The sequence below is a fragment of the Rhamphochromis sp. 'chilingali' genome (genome assembly GCF_963969265.1).
Source record: "Rhamphochromis sp. 'chilingali' genome assembly, chromosome: 18".
In the NCBI taxonomy this organism is placed as follows: domain Eukaryota; kingdom Metazoa; phylum Chordata; class Actinopteri; order Cichliformes; family Cichlidae; genus Rhamphochromis; species Rhamphochromis sp. 'chilingali'.
The window spans coordinates 19,688,727-19,713,000 of record NC_137945.1 but is presented as its reverse complement, the minus strand read 5'-3'; the positions used below and the strand labels follow the sequence as shown (position 1 = coordinate 19,713,000).

The window sequence follows — 24,274 nt, the reverse complement described above, 5'->3', positions numbered from 1 at the left end:
GCAGCGGACGTAGGAACCGCTGAATGGGCGATCACGAGGTTTGTATTACACGGAGGAAGAAGGAGGAGGGAGGGGAGGACGCACTGCGAGGGAGGTCAGGGATTGGCACCCAAACCTTGATTCTTCCCTGGTGGCGCACAGCGTGAACTCATATTTAGGGATGAAATTTTCGAGGTTGGAGAGAAACTAGTTGGGGCTGTTTCCGCGCTTTGCTGACGCAATATCACATTTCATTTTTCTGCAGGCACCTGGGCATCCCGAGCTCCAGTGTTGGCACTGATGCTCATGCATGGGGAGAGTTGGGGGAGGAGGCGCTGTGTTGGCTGACTGCTTCATTCACAAAGCCATTCACTGTGCAATTAACCAAAGAGAGGGTGAGGCAGCTCGTCCCAAGTCTCTGTCAGATGGATCAAATCGTTAGATGACTTCACTCTTGCAATGGTCTGGCTTAATTAACTTTCACATAAGTTACGTAATGCACTAATTAATTACTTTTAAAACCCATTTCAAGAAAAGATTTGAATATAAATTGTTTTTCATAAACAGATGGACTTTAGAAAATCATTCCAATTCCTGCATATCCATTATTAGTCCTGCCTTGTGCTCTGCCAAAGCACCACAGCACTAAAACCTGGCTGCTTGTTCCCTGTATTAGTGCTCTGTCTTAGGAAATGCTGACACTAGTGCCTCACAAAAACAATTTCTGGGCTGTTGCCCTACATGCTTTTTTGCAAAATAAAGAGCTCACCTAACTTTGCAATTACGGGCTACTTCGCCTGTATTATAAATCAAGCCGTGCTGATGCTTACTTTATTCTAAGTGTAATTAAAGATGCTGGATTTGCAGCAGATGTTGCCAGGGCAATTTTTCAAAGTCATATTTTATCGCACATACTAAACCCTGTTTTCACTTATTAGATAGATTATGTACTGGAAAAATGGAGGCCCCACCGTTGATCTGCAGGCATAGAGTACTGTTCAAAAGTTTTGAGCCACCCTTCTTCATATTTTGCAGGAAAAGGGGAAATAGAGGTAGTCATTTATTAAAACATGTGCAATTATTGATGTAAATACACAATATAAGTTGTTGTTTGTTTGTTTTTTAGGAATTGTGCAATTCTGACAAGCTAAGTTTTTGTCAAGGTTTTTGGGCATGGCCTTGTTGGCACGAAAAATTATCCCTGTCAGATTGTGTTAACATCGGAATTTGATGTAACCAAAGAATTGGGAGAAAATTATGTGTTTTTAGTAGCAACCGGCTACTAGTTACATGTAGAGACAACACTGGTTCAGTCCTTGTGTTAGGTGCATTGTTGATGCTTGAATGATTCATAGGTCAGTGCTAAGTGGCTTAACAAGCAAAAACAAAAACTGGTGAGAATGGTGAGGTACAAGAGCTCGACTGAGCATGAGTGAAAAAGCAGCCAATGTCCAAAAAAGGACTGGAAAGACCTTGAGAAATCCTGGAGAACTATTCCTCAAGACTTGCTGCAGTGGCAAGTCTCTCTTTAATTATACTTATTCAGACTTTAAAATGGGTTGTGAATGTCAAAGTGTTATGTTTTTTGCATATTCAAATGCAACTAAAGACGTAAACTGGACCCAAAGACGCAAACTGGAAATGTGTGTAATTAATTATTCTAATTAGAACCTCAATGATTTTTAAAAGATAATTTCCAGGCTAAAAATAAGCCAGACGTCCCAGCTCTAAGGCTGCGATAGTATGGCGATGCATTAGTCCACATGGCATCTGCAAAAGCTTAATTAACGCTAAACACTATATACAGATGTTGTACAGATAATGTCTTTTGCAGAGAAAGTCTTTTGGCACGTTGAGACCAGAACTGTTGAGGAGCTGAGACCCAATTTAAAGCAAGAATGTGAAAACGTATTATTTTTATAACAGCAGCTACTGTTCTCCTCACCTCAGCTCACAAATGCTCACAGATGATGCTTAAAAAAAGAGTAAAATAGAGACATGCCGCAGCTTTTTTGAAATGGGTTGTTGGCATTAAATTACTTCTGACCATAAACTGGAAATATCATTAATGTCAGTTATTCTTTTGTTACCTTCAAACTTATTACTTACCTTCTGTTTTGAAATAGATAATACCGCAGATAAAATTATAGTAAACAATACATCATTAAACCATATAAAGTGCATCACTGCAAGACCCCGGCGTATAAATAAATGGACTTAGCAATTATTTCTAGATGGTCACGGTTGGGGATTATTCATTTTGCTTCTTTAACTAGAGTGAATATGACTGCATGCCTGATATTCAGCGGTTCACTTTAAACCAAGCGTGCTTGTTATGGTTCAGTGCTTATTGCTTGGAGATTGCTTTAAATAACTTGTCTGGCTTGTTAAACTGTGGTTTTACTTGCTTTGTCTGCAAGCTTTAATTAGACCATGGGAAGCAAACATGTCTAACAAATATATTGAAACGTTCTACCTGTGGACTATTATAACAAAGGCGAGGTAGGGGGTGCTAAATTGACCGTGTGTAGAAGTTCAGCAGGATGGCCAATTCTCTGCATAACATAAACTGTAATTATCTTGTAATGGGGATGCAAGAGTCAGTTAGTATGCATATCACAGGGATTAAACTAAACTGAAAGCAGTCAAGGAGGATGAAGCATCAAGACTCCCAGTACTATTCCAGTCTGGTATTGTGGGTCACTTAGTATGGAGCTCCAGTGTGAAGCTGAGGGTCATTCTAAGGTTTCACGTGCAAAATCCTCTGGTCGTAAGCGCATGTAAAAAGCTTATTAAAAGCTTTACACTTAATTCTAACGTGCATGCTTCATGTTTTGCTGCTGAATCACTCTCTATATGACCCCGCATTTACCTCAAATCTGAGGTGAGCAAAGTCGGTGAGCCTGGGGTGTTTTAGGTTGTTAAAATGTCCTATTGAGAGCTGCCATAAGCTCATCATGTTCACAAGTGGGAACTGTGGGAATGTTCGTGCAGTCATCTTCTACAGGAGTTGTGTGAACGTGCAGTCAAACAGGTAAAGCCTGCTGAGGAGTTATGGCTGAAGTGGAGCAACGGGGACGGCAAAGCACACCCCCCTTCTATCCATGTCACATGCTGAAGTTACAGCGTTCATGTGTGCACAAACGCAGCTGTGTGGGGGTATTATTTGCTGTGACAGTCATTGTCTTTATGTGTTTGGAAGCAGATTATAGCTCCACACTCTCAGCGATGGCATTTCAGGTTATTGTCCTCTGAGGGCTTCGCTGCACTGTATATGATCTCGTCCGTTGGCAAATGTCACCCTTCAAAACCATATAAATGGTCTGTGAATCACAATCCCATTTTTAGCAGGCAGAATGAGTTGATCCATGACTGTTTTGTCAGGGAAACTCGTAACTGTTTTGGGGGTGGAAAACACAACAATTTGTACTATAAGTGGAAGTTTACAGGCACAAAACACTTACCATTGTGAATCCTACCCACTAGGGAAAAAATGACAGGGTGTTAACCAACGTCAGCCACCAGGGGGCCTTCAAAATGTAACCTCACTCAAGTTATTACGATAATAATATAATAGCATAGTTTATGAAGACACAAACCACTATGTTTTTTTAAACAGGTCATTTAAAAAAAAACATGTTTTTCACATACAAAAGCTTCACAGTTTCAGAGGTGGTGATGTTTTCGAAACAACAACCCCATGAGTGATTTAGTGGCACTACACAAATCCCTAAGATTAGCATCTTCTGTGATTCTCATCCAAACATTATTATTTTTACTGCTTATCCATTTAGATAAGTGTAAGTAATAACAGCAGTAAAAAGAATATGATTTATAAATTCATGTCTTTATTTGATTTATCTGTCTGCTGTTGGGCTTTTATACCCAGTGATGCACAAACAAGAGTTACATCATTCAACTGCAGAAAACCACAATACAATATAAATACAAAACTACAATAAACACACAGGCATTAGCTCAATAAAGATATGCACACAATTACCTCCAAAATGATGAATAACTGAAATATTTAATAAAATTTATCAAAATGACTCCAGCTTTACTTTACATTTAAACCAACCTTTGACCTCTATTTAAAAAGATTTAATAGACGTAAAAGAAGGAATCAATTTCATTTCTGTTGGAAGTTTATTTCATAGATGAAAAGCCTTTATGGAGAATGTCCGAATTTAGATCTGCAATGTAGTATTTTACAGTCTGCACAATTTCACATGTACTCGGTAAAAAACGCCGTGACTGTGCATCCAGGAAGGCAGCAGGTGCGTGAGATGTACTTACATAAGAGGAAACTGCTTTTGCACCTGCGACAATCACCAGTCAGGATATCCTCAGTGATCCATATATTGACCCAAGCCTGTCTCTGTGTCCTCCGGGTAACAGAGGAAATATCCTGCTCCTGTTGACTTTACTCTATGAATTAGTTTTACCTGGGGAAGCTTTTCCATTTGGGACCACTCGTACAGTAAATTACTCTCGATGCTTGCCACCAAACATGGTGGTTTCTTCTTCCACGAGACATTTCAGAGGTCATTTAGAAGCTGAACAGAAAGGCAGCCTCATAATTACTTTGATGGGAGATTGCTTAAATAATCCACTTTCCTCCAATGTAACTGTTCTGGAAGATCAGAATATCAGTAAGTGTGCTTTAATCTGGCTGCTCACTCAAGAGCAGGACCTTTGCAAAGCAATGTTGAATGAATGTGCACTTTATGTTTGCATAAAAATAGAGAGCATGACTTTGCAGGAGAATATCTCTTGAGTAGGAGATCAGCAAGATGTTGCAAACCAGCAAGTAAGATGCTTCTCGATCTCAGGAATATAATTATTCAAAGCATTTAGGAGCTGTAATTGCCTCATGTATCTACATAACTGTTAAAGGCCTAAAATGCTACAAACCTCAGAGTATTGGATCAAAGCTCCTGTTTAATCCCCATTATATTTGTGTGTTAAACCCTCTGCAGTCTAAAAGGAACAAAATATTTGCCTCCTCTCGATGCTTTCGCTCACTTTACTTCCTTTCCAACATATAGTGTCTTGCGTTAGTCAGTGACGAGGTGGAGGTGAAGCCTCTGCCTACTCAGCATGACTAATTGCCCATAAGTGGCCATTTCAGTGCTGGAAACAAAGCATCGCAAACAGCAAACAAACACTGTGAGTCACTCTGTGCATTGTGGTTATGCACTGTGTGGATTAAATGGAAGAAAATGTATTTAATCTTGTAAAGTACAGACAAAATGTGAGCTTTTTTAACGTTTGATATCTTTACAGCTGATAAACAGATAAATGGATTTGGCATTTTTGTGGTTGATGAATACTTTTTCTTTTTTGTTAGAATTCCCCGGAGTGACGGAAGGGAGTCATTTCCCCTGTTACAGCTAATAAAGCACTAATTGCCCTCTGGGTTGGGACGTGAGTTATGAGCAGGAGCTGAGGTAAATCACTTTTATAATGGAAAACAACAGCCTTCCCTTCTGGTTACACTATGTACAACTCAACCAGTTAGCAAGTTAGCAGTAAAATACCTTCAGAAGAGATACTCAATGAGGCTGATTTTGAAGACAGGTTAGCAGAAATGCAACGGAACTGAGCTCAGAAGGTTGTGGAAAGTAACATTTTTTTTGGAGGTTTTATGATTCACATGGCAAAATGATTTAGATTCAAACTCATACTTTAAGACGCCCCCTTTAGCCTCCACTAACCCCAGACTAATTCTTTTTCCTTCTACTGTTTAGAAACGACAACATATTGACAGTCTGGTCAGTCTGCTCACAGACTCTATTAGTCACACAGCACAGAAGCCTGCTAACTCCCCTCCTTTCCTGTGTTTATTTCACAAATGTGCATGAGTGAGAGTAAATTTGCCAGCCACTCCACTTCCCAGTTTGCTTGCCAGCAGTTTTCTCCAGCCAAGTTGAGCCACAGCTGTTTACAAAGAAGGTGTTTCTGTTGCTACAGCCAGTCGGCCTTGGATCATAGGTTAGTAGCACTTATTAATGCACACAGTACATGTAACACAGACATGGCTCATGATTATTTTCAGCAGTCGTGCACCCGTAGCAACGATGAAATGTAAATGAATCAATTATGCAACTTCATCTCATTTTGTGTTTTAGCCCAGACATACAAAGTTTTCCACAAATCCAAGCTTTGTTATGCAAAAACAAACTGAAAAGACACTGATATCTTTTATTTTTATTTTTTCTGGCTTTTATTTCGGCATTTTTTAGCCCACTTTAGTGGTTTTGGATTCCACAGCTTTAACGTCTCAGTTTGCTCTCACCACTCAGATCAATGAATCTTTTACAGACCAGCTATATCATGAAGTGCTCTCTGAGTAACACTACTGACTTTGTGCATGTGTCACATTTTTTATTTTCAGTTTCAGGGGTATTCTCCTCTATTCTCAGGAGAATAGAGGAGGAATAGGTGGTATGAGTGAACCGTGGCACATTATAAAATGTAGAAATCGCAGGAGTTTGAGGGGACGTGGCAGGATTCTTCTTGATGGCAGTACTGAGATCCTCTGTGTAACAAAATGAAAGATTATACTATTGCGGTCCAATTACAAGCAACAGGTGGCTAAACTTGACTTTGTTTTACCTTCTGTGACAGGCTTGGTTGAAGCATTGACCAGGTACAGACTCCAGCTTTACTGAATGTGTTGTGCAACGATATTATGGGAATATTACACAGCACTGGCCTGAACCTGCCGAGGAATAACAGTTAAGGATACCACATTAACCAAAAACAAAGGGCATTGCTAATCCAGTGTCATAATAACAACAACAGAAATCATACACGCGTGTGACTTGTGACCGAAAACACAATGGGAGGGGCCCCTTTCCAATGCCATCACTGTGTTTACTACCTAAAAAGCTAGTTTCCAGGTAGGTTAAAGGTCTGCTGGAACCTGTGGGGAGCCAGTCCGGTTGTCACTCTTTATCTGGTTGTCACCATATCAGGTCTTATATGTCTAAAGACTGTTAAGCTTCTAACATCACATCCAGAAAAAAACCTGTTCTTTATGGATCCATATTTATGTAATAAAGATGCACTGTGACACTAATTGCTCTCCGATTATAATAGGTAGCCTAGTGTCTGTAGTGCTCTGTGTATGAGTGTGCAGCTGGAGAGGCTAGTGGAGTGGTGTGCATGTGAAACCGAAGCCCATCCACACCTTGCCTTGTCTGCTCTCTCCTCTCCTCAAAGGCTTCAGCCCTCAGCGGCATTTGTGTGAATCCAACTTCTTGCCGCCATGGTAACCAGAGCAGAGAGAGGATTGGATATAAATGAGAGAAAGTGAGAGGCCATGACCCGAACATCACACAGTCTCCCATGATGCTGTGTTTAGTATTCCGGCTGAATGAGCAGTGCTCACTCTGCTACAGTAATAACTGGACAATTTGGACTTAATTATCACCTTCCTACTTACTTCATTGTTTTAATAAGATACAACACTGATTATAGTATGACCGTGTTTTCATGAATCTTATGATCCGTCCTCGGTCTCTTTTACACGATGCTAATTGTGCAGAATTATGTTGCAGCAAATTGTTTGAATTTTACTTTCATAAATCATATCTGAGCTGATTCCACGGATTTTCTTGCATGCTTTTGCATGATGGGCAGGATTAGTTCATTTCTGTGTCTCTGCATTATTACATTATCAAACAATCAAAACGAATGAAGAGCAAAGTGCAAGTAACAGCAAAAGTAAGATAGATATAATTGTAGATGTTTGTCTTTTGCCACATTTGTTTGGAGCAAGCGTTGCTGAGTCTTTGAGTGCAAGCAAAGAATGATGTAGGAATGCAAGATGAGCACAAAGAATTCTCATTTCTGTGTGAAGCGACTGAATCAGAGTCTTTTGACTGAGTTAAACTCGCACTGGGTTTGTGGGGATTTTTTTGTTGTAGTTTGCAGAAATTTGGAACCAAAAGCAGACTCTATAGGCAGGTGGGTTTAACATAAAGTTCACCTTTAATGGTGAAAAAAACAACAGACCAAAATCCAGAGAAACAGAATATGTAACAGAATTCAAATACAGGGATGGAGGGGAACACATAGGAGACAAACACATTGTGACAAAGATAAAAGGAAATTGAAGTTAATAAAGAAGCAAAGGCCTAACTACGGGGGAGGTAACAGCTTGGTGCACAGGTGGAAGAATCTGAGATAAGGTGCTACAAAATACAAGGAACAAAAGACTAATATAACATAACTAGAACAAGAAACACTTCGCACAGGGACGAAGACTGGACAAAGAATTACGGGGCACACCAGGAAAACAAGAATTTAACTCTTATCCTCATCCCATCCCTAACCAGTGACAGCATATGGCTGCCCCTCCCTGAGCCTGGTTCTGCTGAAGGTTTAGTCCTGTTAAAATGGAGTTTTTCCTTCCTGCTGTTGCCGAGTGCTTGCTCAAAGAGGGGTCATTTGATTGTTGAGGTATTCTCTATTATTGCAGGGTCTTTACTTCATAATGTGAAGCTCCTTGAGCTGACTGCTCCTGTGATTTTGGTGCTATGTTAATAAAATTGAACTGAATAAACTCTACAACATATCTATGTTCAGAAAAAAAAAAACTAAGAAAACCTAATGACAAACCTAAAGCTACAACCATAAGGAAGGTAACCAGGGAATAATTGTTAAACAGAATGTAAACCCAGAGACTCGGATCACTGTAAATACAAGAAATCAAAAAGTAAATCTCAGGAAAACTGTGACAGTTAATTTGCCCTTCATGAAAATTATTTTTCAGGCATTGCTGTCTTAAATATTTCACTAAAAGCCATGTAGGCTGAAAACAAGCCTATTATTTTATTCAATGTGGAGTTTTTTGTTTTGTTTTTTTGTTTTTAATTTATTTGAATCATCTGTGTCAGTTGTTTTTATTAGTCCAGAAAGTTTGAATGAAAAAGTCAGATCCTAAGGTGGATCTTATTTTTTCAGTTATTGAAAACAAGCAAAAGAGGCCCTCTCGTGTGTGTCACACACTTAGAGGTTGGCATGAGCTGTGTCATGAATCAAAAATATGACTTCTGTGGATTTAAAAAGCATCTCCCTCCTGTTTCACAAAGGTTATGAAATCCTTCCTCTTAAAACTCTTAAAAAATCATGTCTTATATTTTCTGACTTTTTGAAAATGACAACTAATTATAATGTGGCATCCATAGCTAAAAGAGTAAATTTCTCCTTCAGCCTGCCTGTCAGGGAAGAAAAAGAAAGTGGGAGGGTGCTTATCCTGAAAATGTCAGTGCACACATTTACTTGCTTATACTAAAACTTAAAAGAATCCCCTTTAAAATAATCAGAAAGTGCTTTTCAGCATCCTTTTATTTGTATTCTGTTTCAAAATGCAAATGGGATATTTTCCTGATTTTATGGGCTAATATCAAATACTTTTCTACAATTTTAAAGCCACACAATACATGTATGTATATGTGTTAAAACATTTGGGACGTCATGTTTCCACAGCCCCGATGACATACCATTTAACAGACTATCTACACAATTAATATTTTCTGTTCCTGTGAACAGAACCACACAGAGATGGTACAGGTGTGAGACTAAGGGCAAAAACTCTTGCTAACTAATGATAGTGCATTTAAGATTAACTCAAAGAGTTGGGATAAAAGGAAAATCCAGACTGTAATCAGTCTTTGTTCAATGACAAACACACAAATTGCAGCACAGCTGTGTTGTTTTTCCTGAGCCTCATCTTTGGCTTCCACTGCACTTTCCACATGATAGCACTGAAAGCCTCACTGCTATTCTCTCCCTCACACCTTTCACATAGCTGTTACCAAAGCAGCAGCACACAGAGAGGGGAAAAAAAAAAAAAAAGACGACAATGTGCTGTAGAGGAGTATTGATTCGCAAACAGACCTTAAGGTTGTTCGCTTGTACAGAGAGGTGATGGATGGAATATGAGTTGCAGTCTCTCATTTCTCAGCAGAGGTTATAGTTACACGGCCCTGCACTAATTATACACACACGGAGTCCATTCATTAGCGTGCTACACGTGGGAGATCTCTTCATGAGCGACGTATCTGCACAAAGCAGCAGAGACACGCTGCTTTCTGGTGCATGCCTAAATGGAGGCTAAATGGCAGCATGAAACAAACAAGCTTCATCCTGGTGAAGAAAGAGGCTAATTTATTATTGTGTTAGAGCTTCATATCATCTGAAAGCATTTGCTAGTTCAGAATGGGCGTTTGGAAGTTGACAAGACAACACACCAAGTCAAGTCAGTGGTACCTTATGTGACAGAAATCTCTGTTATTTTACTCATATTTGGTTTTAAAAAGCTGTTACCTGCTGATTTTCCTTTAGCTCTGGCAGAAACATGAAGACCTTGTATGCACTTCATGGCGGTGCAGAAAGCATGAGGAGGTCTGGGTTGTTTCTGTGTGGCGTGTGTGTGGGTTTTCACCAGGTGCTCCAGTCTCCTGAGCCCCTGCATGGTGGGCTAACTGTTGATTCTAAATTGACTGTAAGTGTGGATGTGAGCGGGTGTTTGTTTTTGTGTTAGCCCTGTGACGGCCTGGCGACCTGCCCAGGGTGTAATCCCACCCACTGTCAGCTGGGATATGCTCCAGTCTCCCCATATGGAGAGTTAGCTTTGGTTTTCCTGTTTCAGTGAGACCTGAAACACTGGGGGAAAACACTTACACATTCATTTTCTTGCACGGATGCAAAATATTTAGCTGAAGCCCACAAAGGGTTAGCTTAGCTTAGAATAAATACTGAAAACAGGAGGAAATACCTCCTTCAAAGGCAACAAACTCAGGCAGTCCCTGCCAATGGCTAAGAAAGTTTGCCACATAACCCCGTGACCCCTAAAACCACGTCTTGCTTTTAAATACTGTTTTTATACAGATTATACAGACCACATTTATCATGTTAAATGCTGAGCTTTATAAGCAAGGTGGGCACTCTTTATGCTCTGCTCAGCTAACTGCCTCCTGAAATAGGTGCAAATTCATGTAAATCTTAGAAACATCTTCTTCCTCCAGACTTTCCCTTTAGGGGTCACCACAGCGAATGACCTTCCTCCATCTGACCCTGTCTCCAGCATCCTCCTGTGTCACACCAATCCTCACTACATCCATGAATCTTTTCTGTCCTCTTCCTCTATCCACTATCCCTCCTCTGCCTTTCCTTTACAAAGTTAACTTTGTTTTGGGGAACAAAGCAAGGAAATATACATCCCAGAAATACTATATAAAGAAATCTTATAGCTGTCATAGTACAAAATCCCTCATTACAGTAAAATAACTTTAACTTGGTTTACCGTTAGCCCCATTATGTCAATAATCTTTGCATTTCAGCAGAAGGAACACTCATTCTAATAACAGTTCACAGCCAAGTCCTGCTGCTGTTGACATCATTACAATGCAGTGCTGAACACCATAACAAAACTATAAAGGCCAATTTTCTGAATATCAAAACCTGGACAATAAAGTCACTTGGATGGATTTAAAGGAAAATGTTTTACAGCACTTTTCACAAATAAAGCTGTAAGAGTCGACCTTGCAAAGCATCCATTACCTTATGAGTCACTTCTCTTAATCCAGATGTTGTTACCTAAGTCACATTTTCTGTTTTCACTCATCTGTCATGCTGCTGCCAGTCAGTTTGGTTTCCTACCGTCACTCGCACGAAAACACATTTCTGCAAGTATTTATATCACAAATTACCTGTCGTCAAATCCATGGTTAAAGACACGGGGACACTTTGTGTACAAAATGAGTGTTTGTTTTTTTCCTACAAGGTCAAAGGCTGCTCCCCATAGAGCATCATCACCAGACACAGTGACAGCAGCTGAAAGCAGAGATACCGATGAATGACACTCCCTGTAGGGGAGCAGGGAGGGGGGAGAAATAGAAGTGGTTCTGCATAGCAGTTTTACATACTTAACTTTCTGAGATGCTTTAAAAATAGTTACTTTAAAGCTGAAAGCGCAGAATGAGTAAAAGATCGTGTAGACTTAAATAACTCTCGCCTAATGTCTTTGGCCACATTGAGGTCTGTTTGATTTAAACTTGTAATTTTCTCAACATGTTTTCATACACAAAATCACCTGCTGTTTTAAATTAAAGCACAAAGTCTGATTCCCATTAGGAATGACAGCAGAATTAATTACCCAGCTTGTCGAGCAACATGACTGGCATGTTTGTCCGCCAGCAGACTTGTGAGGATTGACTGTCGAAGCAGCGCCGGTTACTTTTCTACCCATCTCTTCCCCTTTTCTTCCTGACTAAACATCGCCTTCATCGATTCACATCATTAGCTCGCAGCTGTCTAGCCAGTGGTCTCGCTGAACCTCCTGGGAAAAGGTTCGCAACAACATGTCTTAGGCAGCGTATCTCAGGAAATATAGGAAAGGGAGCTGGAATTCAGAGCTGGGGGATGAAAATAAATAACCATGTTTCATTCTCGCCACTTAAACCGTGGCTCACTCAGAAATGCTCTCACAATCTTTTTCAAGTTGTCTGAGTGAAAAGCTAAATCTTTCCCGGATACGCAAAGTAGTATGAGTGGCATGTGGGCTTGACTCGGACTGGGAATAAAATTTATTTGATTTCCATAATTTTCCCAGCAGTGCATGTCCTACTGGGAGGCATTTCCTCTGTGAGCGAGCGCCCAAGGCTTGACGAATTTAAAGTAGATTCATTCTCTCGCCCCCTCTCGTTTCTTTTTCCCATCCTGTTACACACCTTGACAGACTGTATCCACTCGTGTACAGCTTGTCCCATCATGAGATGCAGTCTTTATGTCTTCCAGCGTTTTACCGGCAAATAAATTCCTGCAGAGAACTGCCAAACCCTTAAAAATGATTGCCAGTTCATTTAAAACATACTTTTAAATTAAAAACAAGTTCCTGTCTCTGTCTCAAACACTCAAAAAAATAAGAACTCCTCCCAAAACCAGGAAAAAAAAGGTATCATGTTTTTTTTTTATCCACATCAGACAGTTGTGATTAAATCTGGTTTGCCAGTGTTTAGTCAACACTAGTCTGGAGGCTGAAAGATGAATTAACGGTGTCTGTGGCTCCTGCATATTTCACTGAAAAGTCTGCTGAAGAGTAATTACTGTAATTCCTTAACGGCTCACTGAAGTGTTTGGATCCGTTAAGGAACTTTATAAACAGTCACAGGACATATATGTCCCGAAAGCGCAACGAGAGAGAGATGTCTACAGAGCCGGGAGACAAATTTGCTTCATGATGCAGGATTTCTTCAAACTACCACTTTTTTATGAGTTATGTACAGAAGTCTGACAACACAAGTTTCCTCTCTGCGTTGGTGTTTTTTAACACACACACTTTGGAAGCTTTTACACTGCAGCTTTAAGTGGAAAATGGCCTTCATACTCCCACTTGGGTCGGGGTAGCTGGGCAGGGTGGGTGTTTTCTTTCTTTCTTTTTTTCTTTTTCTTTCTTTTTTCAAACCAAGGCCCCTCAAGATGTCTGACATGTTTCTGCAGGACCACAGGCCACTGGTTGGCGCACAGCAAAGGCTTGTGGTGGGCTGTTTGTCTGTGTGAAGCTGGCATAGCCTCCTGTTCCCCTGCATCTGTTCCCCATTAGCAGAGCCGAGAGTATAAAGCAGGGAGCTGACAGGAGCTGAGGACAGTCTAGTTCCTGCCTGGATCATGGGGTTTACTGTCTGGCTGTGCGTGCTGTGCCTGCAGGCGAGCCTGCTGTCACACGCCTTCGACTGCTCAGGAGCAAGCCGGGGAGAGCTGTGTGTCAGCGGACAGACCGCAGACGGACAGGTAAGAGACGCACTTCTAATGGATGTGATAGTTAGCAGAAGACAAGGGCATTCATTATGTATCAGTCATCATCTCTGCTGCCGTGACACGACCGGGGTAAGTACAGCCTGTTTGAGCCCATTAAATGCTGTTTGTTTGCTGTTAAGCGACATAATAACCAACTTTTAACGCAAATGAAACTGAAAAGAACTAAAATTATTAGGCTCGTGTAAAGTAAGCGTGTTTTAAAAGTTGGTGATACGTCTCTAATGTTGCGTTGAGGTAGATTTGATTCCAATTTTTACTATAAATTTGAGTTAAAGTACAAACTAATAATACAAAGTAGCTGTTTGTAGTCTCTTTTGTAGAAATAACCCATATCTCCACTCACTGAAAGCTTTTAAGATATGTGTAGCACATCTGTTACTGTTCACCAGCATTTTCTCTTATTAAATATGAAGAAGCTTTGGATGATCTCATAAATGGAATAAATGTTTTTAAAAGTTTGCACTTTAAGTACAAGTTCCATACTTGTTTCATTTGTTTCTGCTCAGACACAGCATGATTAGTGTTTATATAATAGTTTGGCCAAAGGAAACCAGTAAGTTTGCTGGAATGTAAGTATGTCCAGTCTGGCTCCTTTAGAAAAAAAAAGGCTGCTGTGGCGATTATAGTGGCCAAATGTGTTTCGAATGGATGGAGACGTGTACAGTCTGACCCTGACCTGTGGAGACATATAATTTTTTTTTCTTCTTACAGAAACAAACTCTCATTGTAATGGTTTTTACAGCCATAATGACACTCCACCAAAAATATACCCTTCTGTGGAACAAAATTCTTCAGCTCCCCTTTTTTTGGCTTTTCATGTGGCTGCTGCCTGTTAAACTTTAACTTCGTGGTTAGCGTTTTGCTGGGGACAGTCCTCATGTTCTGTCCAAAGTAATCACCCTCATCTGGACAATGCATTTGACATCAGGAGGAGAGAGAGGGATTCTCACCCACACATGAAAGAGTCTGAGTGGGGAATTCTGTTCCGTGTGATTTAGTTTGCGCCACATATGTGCTCTTCTGCAGCAATTATTTGTAATGTAATTACAGCACACGCAATTACAGGCTTCATATGTGGTGGGAGCTAACTAATACCAGCAACAGCATCCTTTTCAGGATATATTTGCTGCATTTGGTTTAGTTTACTTGCGTTTCCCTTTTCTCACCAAAAGGCACTTGTGTTTGTAATGGAGTGGTATACACTAAATGTGTAATTTATGGGACTCGTCAGCTCATAATGTGCGCAGCAGCAGAAAACTGGATGGATTGTGGCAGGGTCTGATGAATATCCTAAACATACACACTTAAAAAACATAGCACTTTACTTTATGAGGTCATCAAGAGCCAACAGATAACAGCTGCAGCTTTATTCTGCTCAGACGTGCTGTCTTGTTTGGTGATTGGAGTGCTGAAAAATGACTTGTTTTGATGAGTTATAACATAAATTATGATGTATTGTTAGATGGGGCAGTGTGGCCTGGTTCTTCTGGGATAGGAGAGTATTTACACACTGTGAAAGTGACTGAAAATCTAATCTCATTCACAAATAATCACGCAGTCATTGTCATCAGTGGAGAGAACAACTTTTCCCAGAAGCCACAGTAACTGAACTGTACTGGAAAATGAAAAATAAAGCATGAGTGTTGACTTTCTTTTTTGTCCCCAGTCAGATGATCAGACGCAGCAGAGGGGGCTGCCCTTACCTGAAGGACTGGTATGTGCCACTTCCTCTTTACTTTCACATCTTATATCGAATTCTTTAGTTTGCTTTTGAAGGAAACCTTCTCGGAGGAGGTCTAAACACAGGGAAACTGCTTTATGGTCACAGGAAGTCCACTGCTGAAACAAGATAATGAAAAACACATAGTGGTATAAGAAACTGAGAAAGAGAAGACCAAGACTTATAGAGGGGAATTAAATGGTGTGGAAAGGGGTGGCTGTGACAGGCTCATTTTTCATGTCTCTACGCCAGAATTAGTCACTATGTTTTTGTGTGACTGACCCATTCTAGGGAAAAGTGGTATTTTTGAACATGCTGAGGGAATGTATCTAAGTTTGGCACATACAGGCAAGAATAAAACACCTTACAAAGGACATTTTTGGCCATAAGAAATCATAAGACAAAATCTTGCACAAAATCTAATAGAATAATGTATAAAGTGATAGGATTTTATAACTAAAAAGATTGAGAACTTTATTTTAACAGTAATCTTTCATGTCCATCTATTAAACTACGTCAAAAGCCTTACTACATTTATCTTCCTGTTAAAAGGGAGTTTTTCCTTCCCACTGTCACCAACTGCTTGCTCATGATAGTAGGGTTTTCTTTCTAATATTGTAGGGTTTTTACCTTACAATATAAACCACCTTGAGGCAACTGCAGTTATGAATTGGCACCGTATAAATAAAATAGAACTGAATTGAAACACGAGTTTGGACAGATATGGATATTACTGTCAGTCCACAAGTTGCAGATCTTATTTTAGAAGGCAACACATAACTGTGTTAATCAATGCAAACTGCACGACTAGATGATTGGGTTACTGATAGAAATGGTAATATGATGTAACTGTCACAGAGACATCAGGCAGTGAACCTGCGAGCTCACAAGAGCATTGCAGCATGTGCATCCCTGCAGCTTCAGATATAGAAACAAACAATAATGTATGCATATTGCAATTAACCTTCAGCTCTGAAGTGTACAGCTGTTGTGCCACAGCCAATTGTAAAATATTCCATCCCACAATGCTGAAAACAGAGGCAATCAACAAAATGTAGGTCAACAGCAATCACTGTAAGTACTTTAAATGCATCGCGAATGATTGCGAGACAAATATTTTGCAGCTAACATAGTCATCTTTGTGTTCAGCGAAATGGAAAAAGAGGAGGAAGTATTATGCTGGAAATGATCTAGTTATTTCCACACTTGTGTAACTTTGTGGTAAATTTGTAACTGTGCTGCAGACTGTGCTGCAGGGCGATGACTCCACGAGCCTGTGCCGTTTATTCCCCAAAGTCCCAAATGGCAAACAGAAACCTGTTGTTTCTCAAAGTGCCAATCCATTTATTTGGAATTTGAGAAGCTTAATGGCAGACTTTATTTTCAGCAGATTGATGCAGGAAGTGGTTGGACCAGTAACAATAATAATGTTGCAGTTTCCTCCTTTCAATGTTGCCGCTTGACTTTAAGCCTTCTCAAAGAACAGAGGCTGGATGTGACCAGGAGCAGGATAAGGAGAAAGGGCCAGGCTCACAAACTATCCACTGCACACAAGACTTGACGCACGTTATCACACAGAGTAACAGGAGTTGTTTCCCTCTGTGGTTGTGGTTGTGACTGTCTCATCGTTGTAGGTTTTCTTCAGACGTAAGAGACAGTTGGAGCGGAGAGATCACACCCACCTGAGTCACTCCAGCCTGCCCGGGGCCGTCTCTGTCAAAGGCTTCCCTAAAACTCTCATCCAGGTAAATCATTCTTGTTACTCACAAGGGAGTCAGAGGGAGAAAAAGCCTAATGCGGGGGAGGTGGTGACTGGTTCTTAGTGGCGGTGGCAGCTGCCGCATGGTCCAGAGAAGCTTTAGTCATAGTGGATCATATGTATATGCTGGGGGAAAAAGAAGAAAAGAAACCACATTTCTTACCAACTCAGTAAAAGTAAAAATGAAAGCATTTGTGTTAGACCAGTGCTTCACTGAAGAGGTGACAGCTGTGAGATGGTCACAGCAGAAGAAATGGATGTGTGCATGTATGTACTAATCCCTGTGTCCGGGGTTTCTTAGGCTGATAGGTCCCGGCGACACTTGGTTACAGCTGCAAGCAAGAAAAAGACTAAGCGTAACAAACTCCGCCCTGGCTCCTTCTCTCTCATCATCAACGAGAAAACCACCCCCGTACAGGTGAGTCTCCATGGCAACCTCTGTGCAGAGAAACAGCTGAGGCCGGATGTGCAAGCAGTCATAAGGCCACCTTATATGGTTTTATTGACTCAGATTGGTGTGCTCACCTGTATAATCTGTCCGAAATTGCTTTTTTTTTTTCATATCGGGCAATCATTCAGACGGCGGCGTTTCAGTTTTTTGAGTGTGAAGTTATAATATATGCATGAAGATGCAGAAATGACAAATTGTAAAACGCACTGTAACACCGATTTGTCTGGGATCGCTTTTTCAGTTGACCAGAGTGAGGAGACAAGTGAAGCTCGATCCAGCCAAGAGGGGGAAATCGGGTCGCTCTGGAGCTTTCTCTGTCCTCGTGAGTCATTTACAGTGTTTATTATCCTGCACGCTGCTTTAAAAATAAAACTCTGGCGTGCTGTGTTTAAACGACGTGTCCCTGTGCTCTCCAGGGGGATCCTCAGACCGATGGACAGAGCGACAGAGCCGAATGGAGCACATAAAGGACAAGAACTGGAGAACACACAAAGAAAAAAGTTTCTTGTCATTCTTGCAAAACCTAACAAGGGCCTGCGCTCAGTAGAAATGTGTCCAGATGTAACCCCAAAACGTGTGGAGAAACCGATCGCTGACATGGACAACATTCCCAGTAGAAAAACCTCTGTTCTGTTCTTCTTGTTCTAACTGTAAGCTAGCTTACATTTATCAGCTGGTCTACATTTACATGGATACTTTTATATATAGTTTTTAATTTCTAATATATTCCTGCATGTTGTTTTTTTTTTCATCACAAAAAGATCCTATATTAATATTCTTCTTTGCCATTTTGTTGTAACCTATTTAATCACAGAATCCTTATGAAGATTGGGGTTATATTTTTGCAGAAATCTCCTCTCCTGTGTTGTTGTATCAGGTTTCAATAAAAGTTAAGAACAGACGTATGGAGTGGAGGTTTTTTAATGTTTAAGCACTTCATGCTCCACTGGAGGATTGCACACATTGCCCTTTTGTCCCCCCAGAATGACTTGTTATGTTTCTATTCAAATATGAAGGATTATTAAAAGGGGAGTATCAGGTAAGCTGAAATGCCACTAAACCTTCAATTACAGATGGCAAGTGTTACAGGTATAGTACATTGCTGGCCATGAAAAGCAGCAGGATAGACCAACAGGAACCTGAGAGACTCCATTAGCATTACAGCAACCAAGGGCAAATGTGAGAGAGAGACAGAGTAAGAAAAAAAATCCAAATGTAGTCCACGCCATCTGTTTCAGGAGTCAGACTTTTTTTTCTATTTTAATATCTTGTGTCATTTTTAATTCATTTGGCCATGAATGGAAACACATTATGGTCTAAACCATAAATTCAGTTTGAGTGTTTCTGCAGGACGCTGACGTAAAAATATGCACAAATTCACATCTTTTGTGGGCTGCTCCGTATTTTGGTAGATCAGATTTAACAAACACCTGCGTCACTACAGTGAGGAAAACTATACGGGAATGACTTAATCGATGAATGAGGGGCTGAAAATCAAAGAAATAAAAATGAAATATGTACAGAGAAAATCCCAACTAGGAGGAAATCTGATGGAGAAAACAAGCCATGCAATCTAAGTGAATAGAGTGACTCATCCTCCTCTCGTTTACTGATCAAAGCCCACAGCTCATGACGTAGATACACGGTGCTTACACTCTTTTTTTATGGTTTTATAGACCCATACAGAGGCAAACAACAAAAAAAATGCTATTTATTCACTTGGAATTTTCCCCAAAGCACATAAACGGCACTAGAAATGCTTCAGCAGCTCGCTCTGGCAAAATATAGACACGCATAAGGCCTGGAGCCGGTCGTTCAGTCACTGGATAACCTGAATTAGCTGGTTGTGAGGGGCCTCTGTGTCGTTTTCGTCACAACCCACAGCAGCATGGCATCCTGATTTCTCCGAAACACTGATGCAAATTAAGACCAATATCTGATTAATCCCATTTCAGAGCAACAAGACAGACACAGCCCGAGCCGACTCCTCTGTAAACACACAAGCACATAGATTTCTGTGACAGCTGCCAGCAGGATATCATTTGACAGACTGTACCCTTGAGCTAATGCATCCTGGGAACTCCTTATTGATGACCTGATAGAACAAGGGGGAAAAAAGTGTTCTCACTATCACCAGACACGGATGCTTTGAAAATAGATTTCAGCTTTATAAAGTCATTTTGTCTTAATGATATAAATGTTAGTTTGAGGGTGAGTCCACACACTATGCGTCATCGTGTGTGGCCAACACAAAGAGATCCTCGTAGATGTGTTTTAGTCATTCGTTGCGGTGGTGACACTGATGTGTGCGGTGTTGTTTCCACTCTGCTTTGGCTGCAGTCATCCCTTTGAGAACAAAGCTAATGTTAATCACGGCTAAAAAAGTTACACAGAAGCACTGAATCTATAGAACTGTGGTGAGAAAGCAGAGCCACATGCGAGATTTTCCCATAAAAGCTCAGTCATGTTCATGCATGTAGTTTGTGGCTTGCAGTCAACATCTTCAATTTCTGGAAACCACTACGTAAGTATTAGTTTCTTGTTGATGAGTGCATCTCTTCCCAAACAACATGCAATGGGGCAAACACAGTCAAAAGCAAGTTCTGTGAGAGTCTGTCCTTAAGAAAGTTAGGCTGATTTTCATAACAGTATCAACTTCTGTTTTGTTTTATTTAAAGAATTAGGATAGTTTTCATTTTCAATCATACACTATATTGACGAAAGTATTTGCTCATCTGCCTTCACACAAATATAAATGTGAGTAACATCCCATTCTTAATCCTTACGGTTCAACTCCTCTTGGAAAGCTTTCCACAGATTTAGAAGTGAGTTCATGGGAATTTTTGACAGTTCTTCCAGAAGTGCATCTGTGAGGTCAGACACTGATGATGAATGAGAAGGCCTTGCTCACAGTCTCCACTCTAATTCATCCCAAGGTGTTCTATAAGGTTGAGGTTGGGACCCTGTGAAGGCCAGTCAAGGTGTTCCCCACCAAATTTGTGTATCCATGTCTCTATCAACCTCGCTTTGTGCACTGGAGCACAATCATGTTGGAACAGGAAGAGGCCATCCCGAATTGTTCCCACAAAGTTGGGAGCAGGAAATGATCCAAAATGTCCTGGTATGTTGAAGCATTAAGACAAGATGTGGATTATATATGGATTATATATATATATATCAAGACCCAGACCCAGCGTTTTGAGTATATATATATATATATATATATATATATATATATATATATATATATATATATATATATATATATATATATATATATAGGTGGCTGACAACGGAGCAGTTGTCAGCCACCTCCTGTACATGGATGACATCAAGCTGTATGCCAAGAGTGAACGAGACATCGATTCACTGATCCACACTACCAGGCTATACAGCAATGACATTGGAATGTCGTTCGGACTGGAGAACTGTAGTCAGATGGTAACAAAGAGAGGGAAGGTAGTCAGAACTGAGGGGATTGAACTACCAGAAGGCAACATTGCAGACATAGAGGACAGTTACAAGTACCTGGGGATCCCGCAGGCAAATGGGAACCATGAAGAGGCCGCTAGAAAAGCTGCAACCACCAAGTACCTGCAGAGGGTCAGGCAAGTCCTGAGGAGTCAGCTGAATGGTAAGAACAAGATCCGGGCCATCAACACGTACGCCCTGCCCGTGATCAGGTACCCTGCTGGGGTAATAGGCTGGCCAAAGGAGGAGATAGAAGCCACTGACATAAAGACAAGAAAGCTCCTTACCATGCATGGAGGGTTTCACCCCAAGTCCAGCACCCTGAGGCTGTACGCTAAGCGGAAGGAAGGGGGCCGGGGACTGGTGAGTGTCAGCACCACAGTCCAGGATGAGACAACGAACATCCAAGAATACATTGGGAAGATGGCCCCAACTGACCGAGTGCTCAGTGAATACCTCAGGCAGCAGAAACCCAAGAAAGAGGAGGGAGACGAAGAACCATCGTGGAAGGACAGGCCCCTGCACGGTATGTACCACCGGCAGATAGAGGAGGTGGCTGATATCCAGAAATCCTACCAGTGGCTGGACAAAGCTGGACTGAAAGACAGCACAGAGGCACTAATCATGGCAGCACAAGAACAAGCTCTGAGCACAAGATCCATAGAGGCTGGGGTCTATCACACCAGGCAAGACCCCAGGTGCAGGCTGTGTAAAGATGCCCCAGAGACAATCCAGCACATAACAGCAGGGTGCAAGATGCTAGCAGGCAAGGCATACATGGAACGCCATAACCAAGTGGCCGGCATAGTGTACAGGAACATCTGTGCCGAGTATAACCTGGAAGTCCCGAGGTCAAAATGGGAGATGCCCCCAAGGGTGGTGGAGAATGACCGAGCTAAGATCCTGTGGGACTTCCAGATACAGACGGACAAAATGGTGGTGGCGAACCAACCGGACATAGTGGTGGTAGACAAACAGAAGAAGACGGCCGTAGTGATCGATGTAGCGGTTCCGAATGACAGCAATATCAGGAAGAAGGAACACGAGAAGCTGGAGAAATACCAAGGGCTCAGAGAAGAGCTCGAGAGGATGTGGAGGGTGAAGGTAACGGTGGTCCCCGTGGTAATCGGAGCACTAGGTGCGGTGACTCCCAAGCTAGGCGAGTGGCTCCAGCAGATCCCAGGAACAACATCGGAGATCTCTGTCCAGAAGAGCGCAGTCCTGGGAACAGCTAAGATACTGCGCAGGACCCTCAAGCTCCCAGGCCTCTGGTAGAGGACCCGAGCTTGAAGGATAAACCGCCCGCAGGGGCGTGCTGGGTGTTTTTTTTTATTTATATATATATATATATATATATATATATATATATACATATACATATACATACATACATACATACATAAATACTGAAAACGCTGGGTCAAAAGACCCAGGATCGTGACAATCTGAGGGCCACATAAAATTTGAAGATCTGTAGCGATTGGCTCTGGAGAAAGTTGGCTAACGTTTGCTGACCCCGATTTTACGTGGGCTATCACTTCTTGGCTTACTTACAGTTGCTTCCACTTTGTTATAATACCATTAACAGCTGACAGTGGAACATGCAATTGGAAATTTCATGACTGGGCTTGTTGCACAGGTGGCATCCTATCACGGTACCAAGCTGGACTTCACTGAGCTCCTAAGAGCAATCCATTTCTTTACAAATGTTTGTAGAAGCTGTCTGCATGCATTGGTACTTGATTTTATACACCTGTGGCCATGGGGATGATTGGAACAGCTGAATTCAATGACTGGTATGGGTGAGTGAATACTTCTGACAGTATAGTGTATACATTTTGGTAATAACAAACTTATAATCCCAAATCTGGGAGTGAAAGAACAACAAATTTAGATAATAAGACACCAGAAGCAATTCAGATATGCCTGCTGTTGTTGCGCTCATATTTCCACCAATTAGAGAAAAAAAATCTATTACATCTAAGCAGGAGCATCCCAGAATGATGAATAGACATATCAGTAGCACTCCTCAGAGAGCTCTTTTTTGGCATGATGACAGCACAGACTTCAACTGCAAAGACAATATCTGTTTAATGTAATTAGGTTCCACAGACATCAGATGGGCTTTTTTGCCACTTTTTTTTTCGCACTCTTTTATGTTTGTCTGTGTTTGTCTGTTGTTTTCTTCCCGCTCTTGCTTTGGCACATCTACCCTTTCTTGCTCACCCACTCAAAGCCAGGTCATTCCTTGAGTTTTCTTTTTTTTCCCCCTTTTTTTCCAGTGCTCTCTTTAGCCTGGAATGAGAAAGCATGCAAACTCTACCCTCTATTTGTGAGGCAACACTGCTAACCACACAGTCACCATAGTGTCCATGTGGAAAATGACTCAAGTGAACTTAGCTTGATTAGCCAGGGCTTTTGGTGCTTACCTGATTGTTTTCTCTGTACTCCAGATCTTCCTAGACACATGTGACTCATGCCAACCAGAAGAAAAAGACACGCACACACTAAACTGTCAACACCACTCACAACCACTACCCTCTCTATACAACCTTTGTCCTACTTCACCCCCTGCCAGCTTTGCGCTGACCTACGAAGCCTGCCTGGCAGTTATTACAACTTTGTCTTTTACAATAAACACCTTCAAACCATATGTTCAGTTATAAAATCCTCATCATCTCTGGAAGGTTCCTAAGTGTTGAAAAATGTTTTGCATTACTGCAGGCAGCACGTGGCAGTAACATACACCCATAAGATGGTGCAAGTTACCCAAATAATCACTCTAAAAAGAAAGGTTACTTAGTTACTTTCTGAACTTGCTAAAGTCATTCAAACAGTTTCCATCTGCAGTGAAAATTCAATGATACATGATACAAACATTGAAATTAGGTCTCATCTTCTCACAAAGTGACTAAATTAGTGTATGACAGCTTGTGTTTATCACATAGGCCAGCTGTTTGAACTCTACTGATTTTCAGACTTTGGAAATTCAGCTAATACAAATTATGGCAATGTTGATTAAACATTTCTTAAAAGTGGCAAAAAAAATGCTGCAGACCCT

At 41.1% G+C, this 24,274-nt stretch overlaps 1 protein-coding gene across 3 annotated transcripts; it reads left to right on the top strand.

The window, feature by feature from the left end:
* The first annotated feature begins 5,959 nt into the window (after positions 1-5,959).
* Positions 5,960-18,502, top strand: LOC308385741 (uncharacterized protein). 3 transcript variants are annotated; one of them, XM_080864872.1, is made up of 7 exons: positions 5,960-5,976; positions 13,495-13,881; positions 15,479-15,526; positions 17,167-17,277; positions 17,593-17,709; positions 17,984-18,064; positions 18,159-18,502. In XM_080864872.1, exons 2-7 carry the CDS (start codon positions 13,663-13,665, stop codon positions 18,207-18,209), a joined length of 627 nt encoding a protein of 208 aa, XP_080720998.1. In that variant the 5' UTR covers positions 5,960-5,976; positions 13,495-13,662; the 3' UTR covers positions 18,210-18,502. The 3 variants fall into 3 exon arrangements, with proteins under 3 accessions (XP_080720998.1, XP_080720999.1, XP_080720997.1); XM_080864873.1 differs by lacking the exon at positions 5,960-5,976 and having other exon boundaries at positions 13,469-13,785; XM_080864871.1 differs by lacking the exon at positions 5,960-5,976 and having other exon boundaries at positions 13,469-13,881.
* The last annotated feature ends 5,772 nt before the right edge of the window (positions 18,503-24,274 follow it).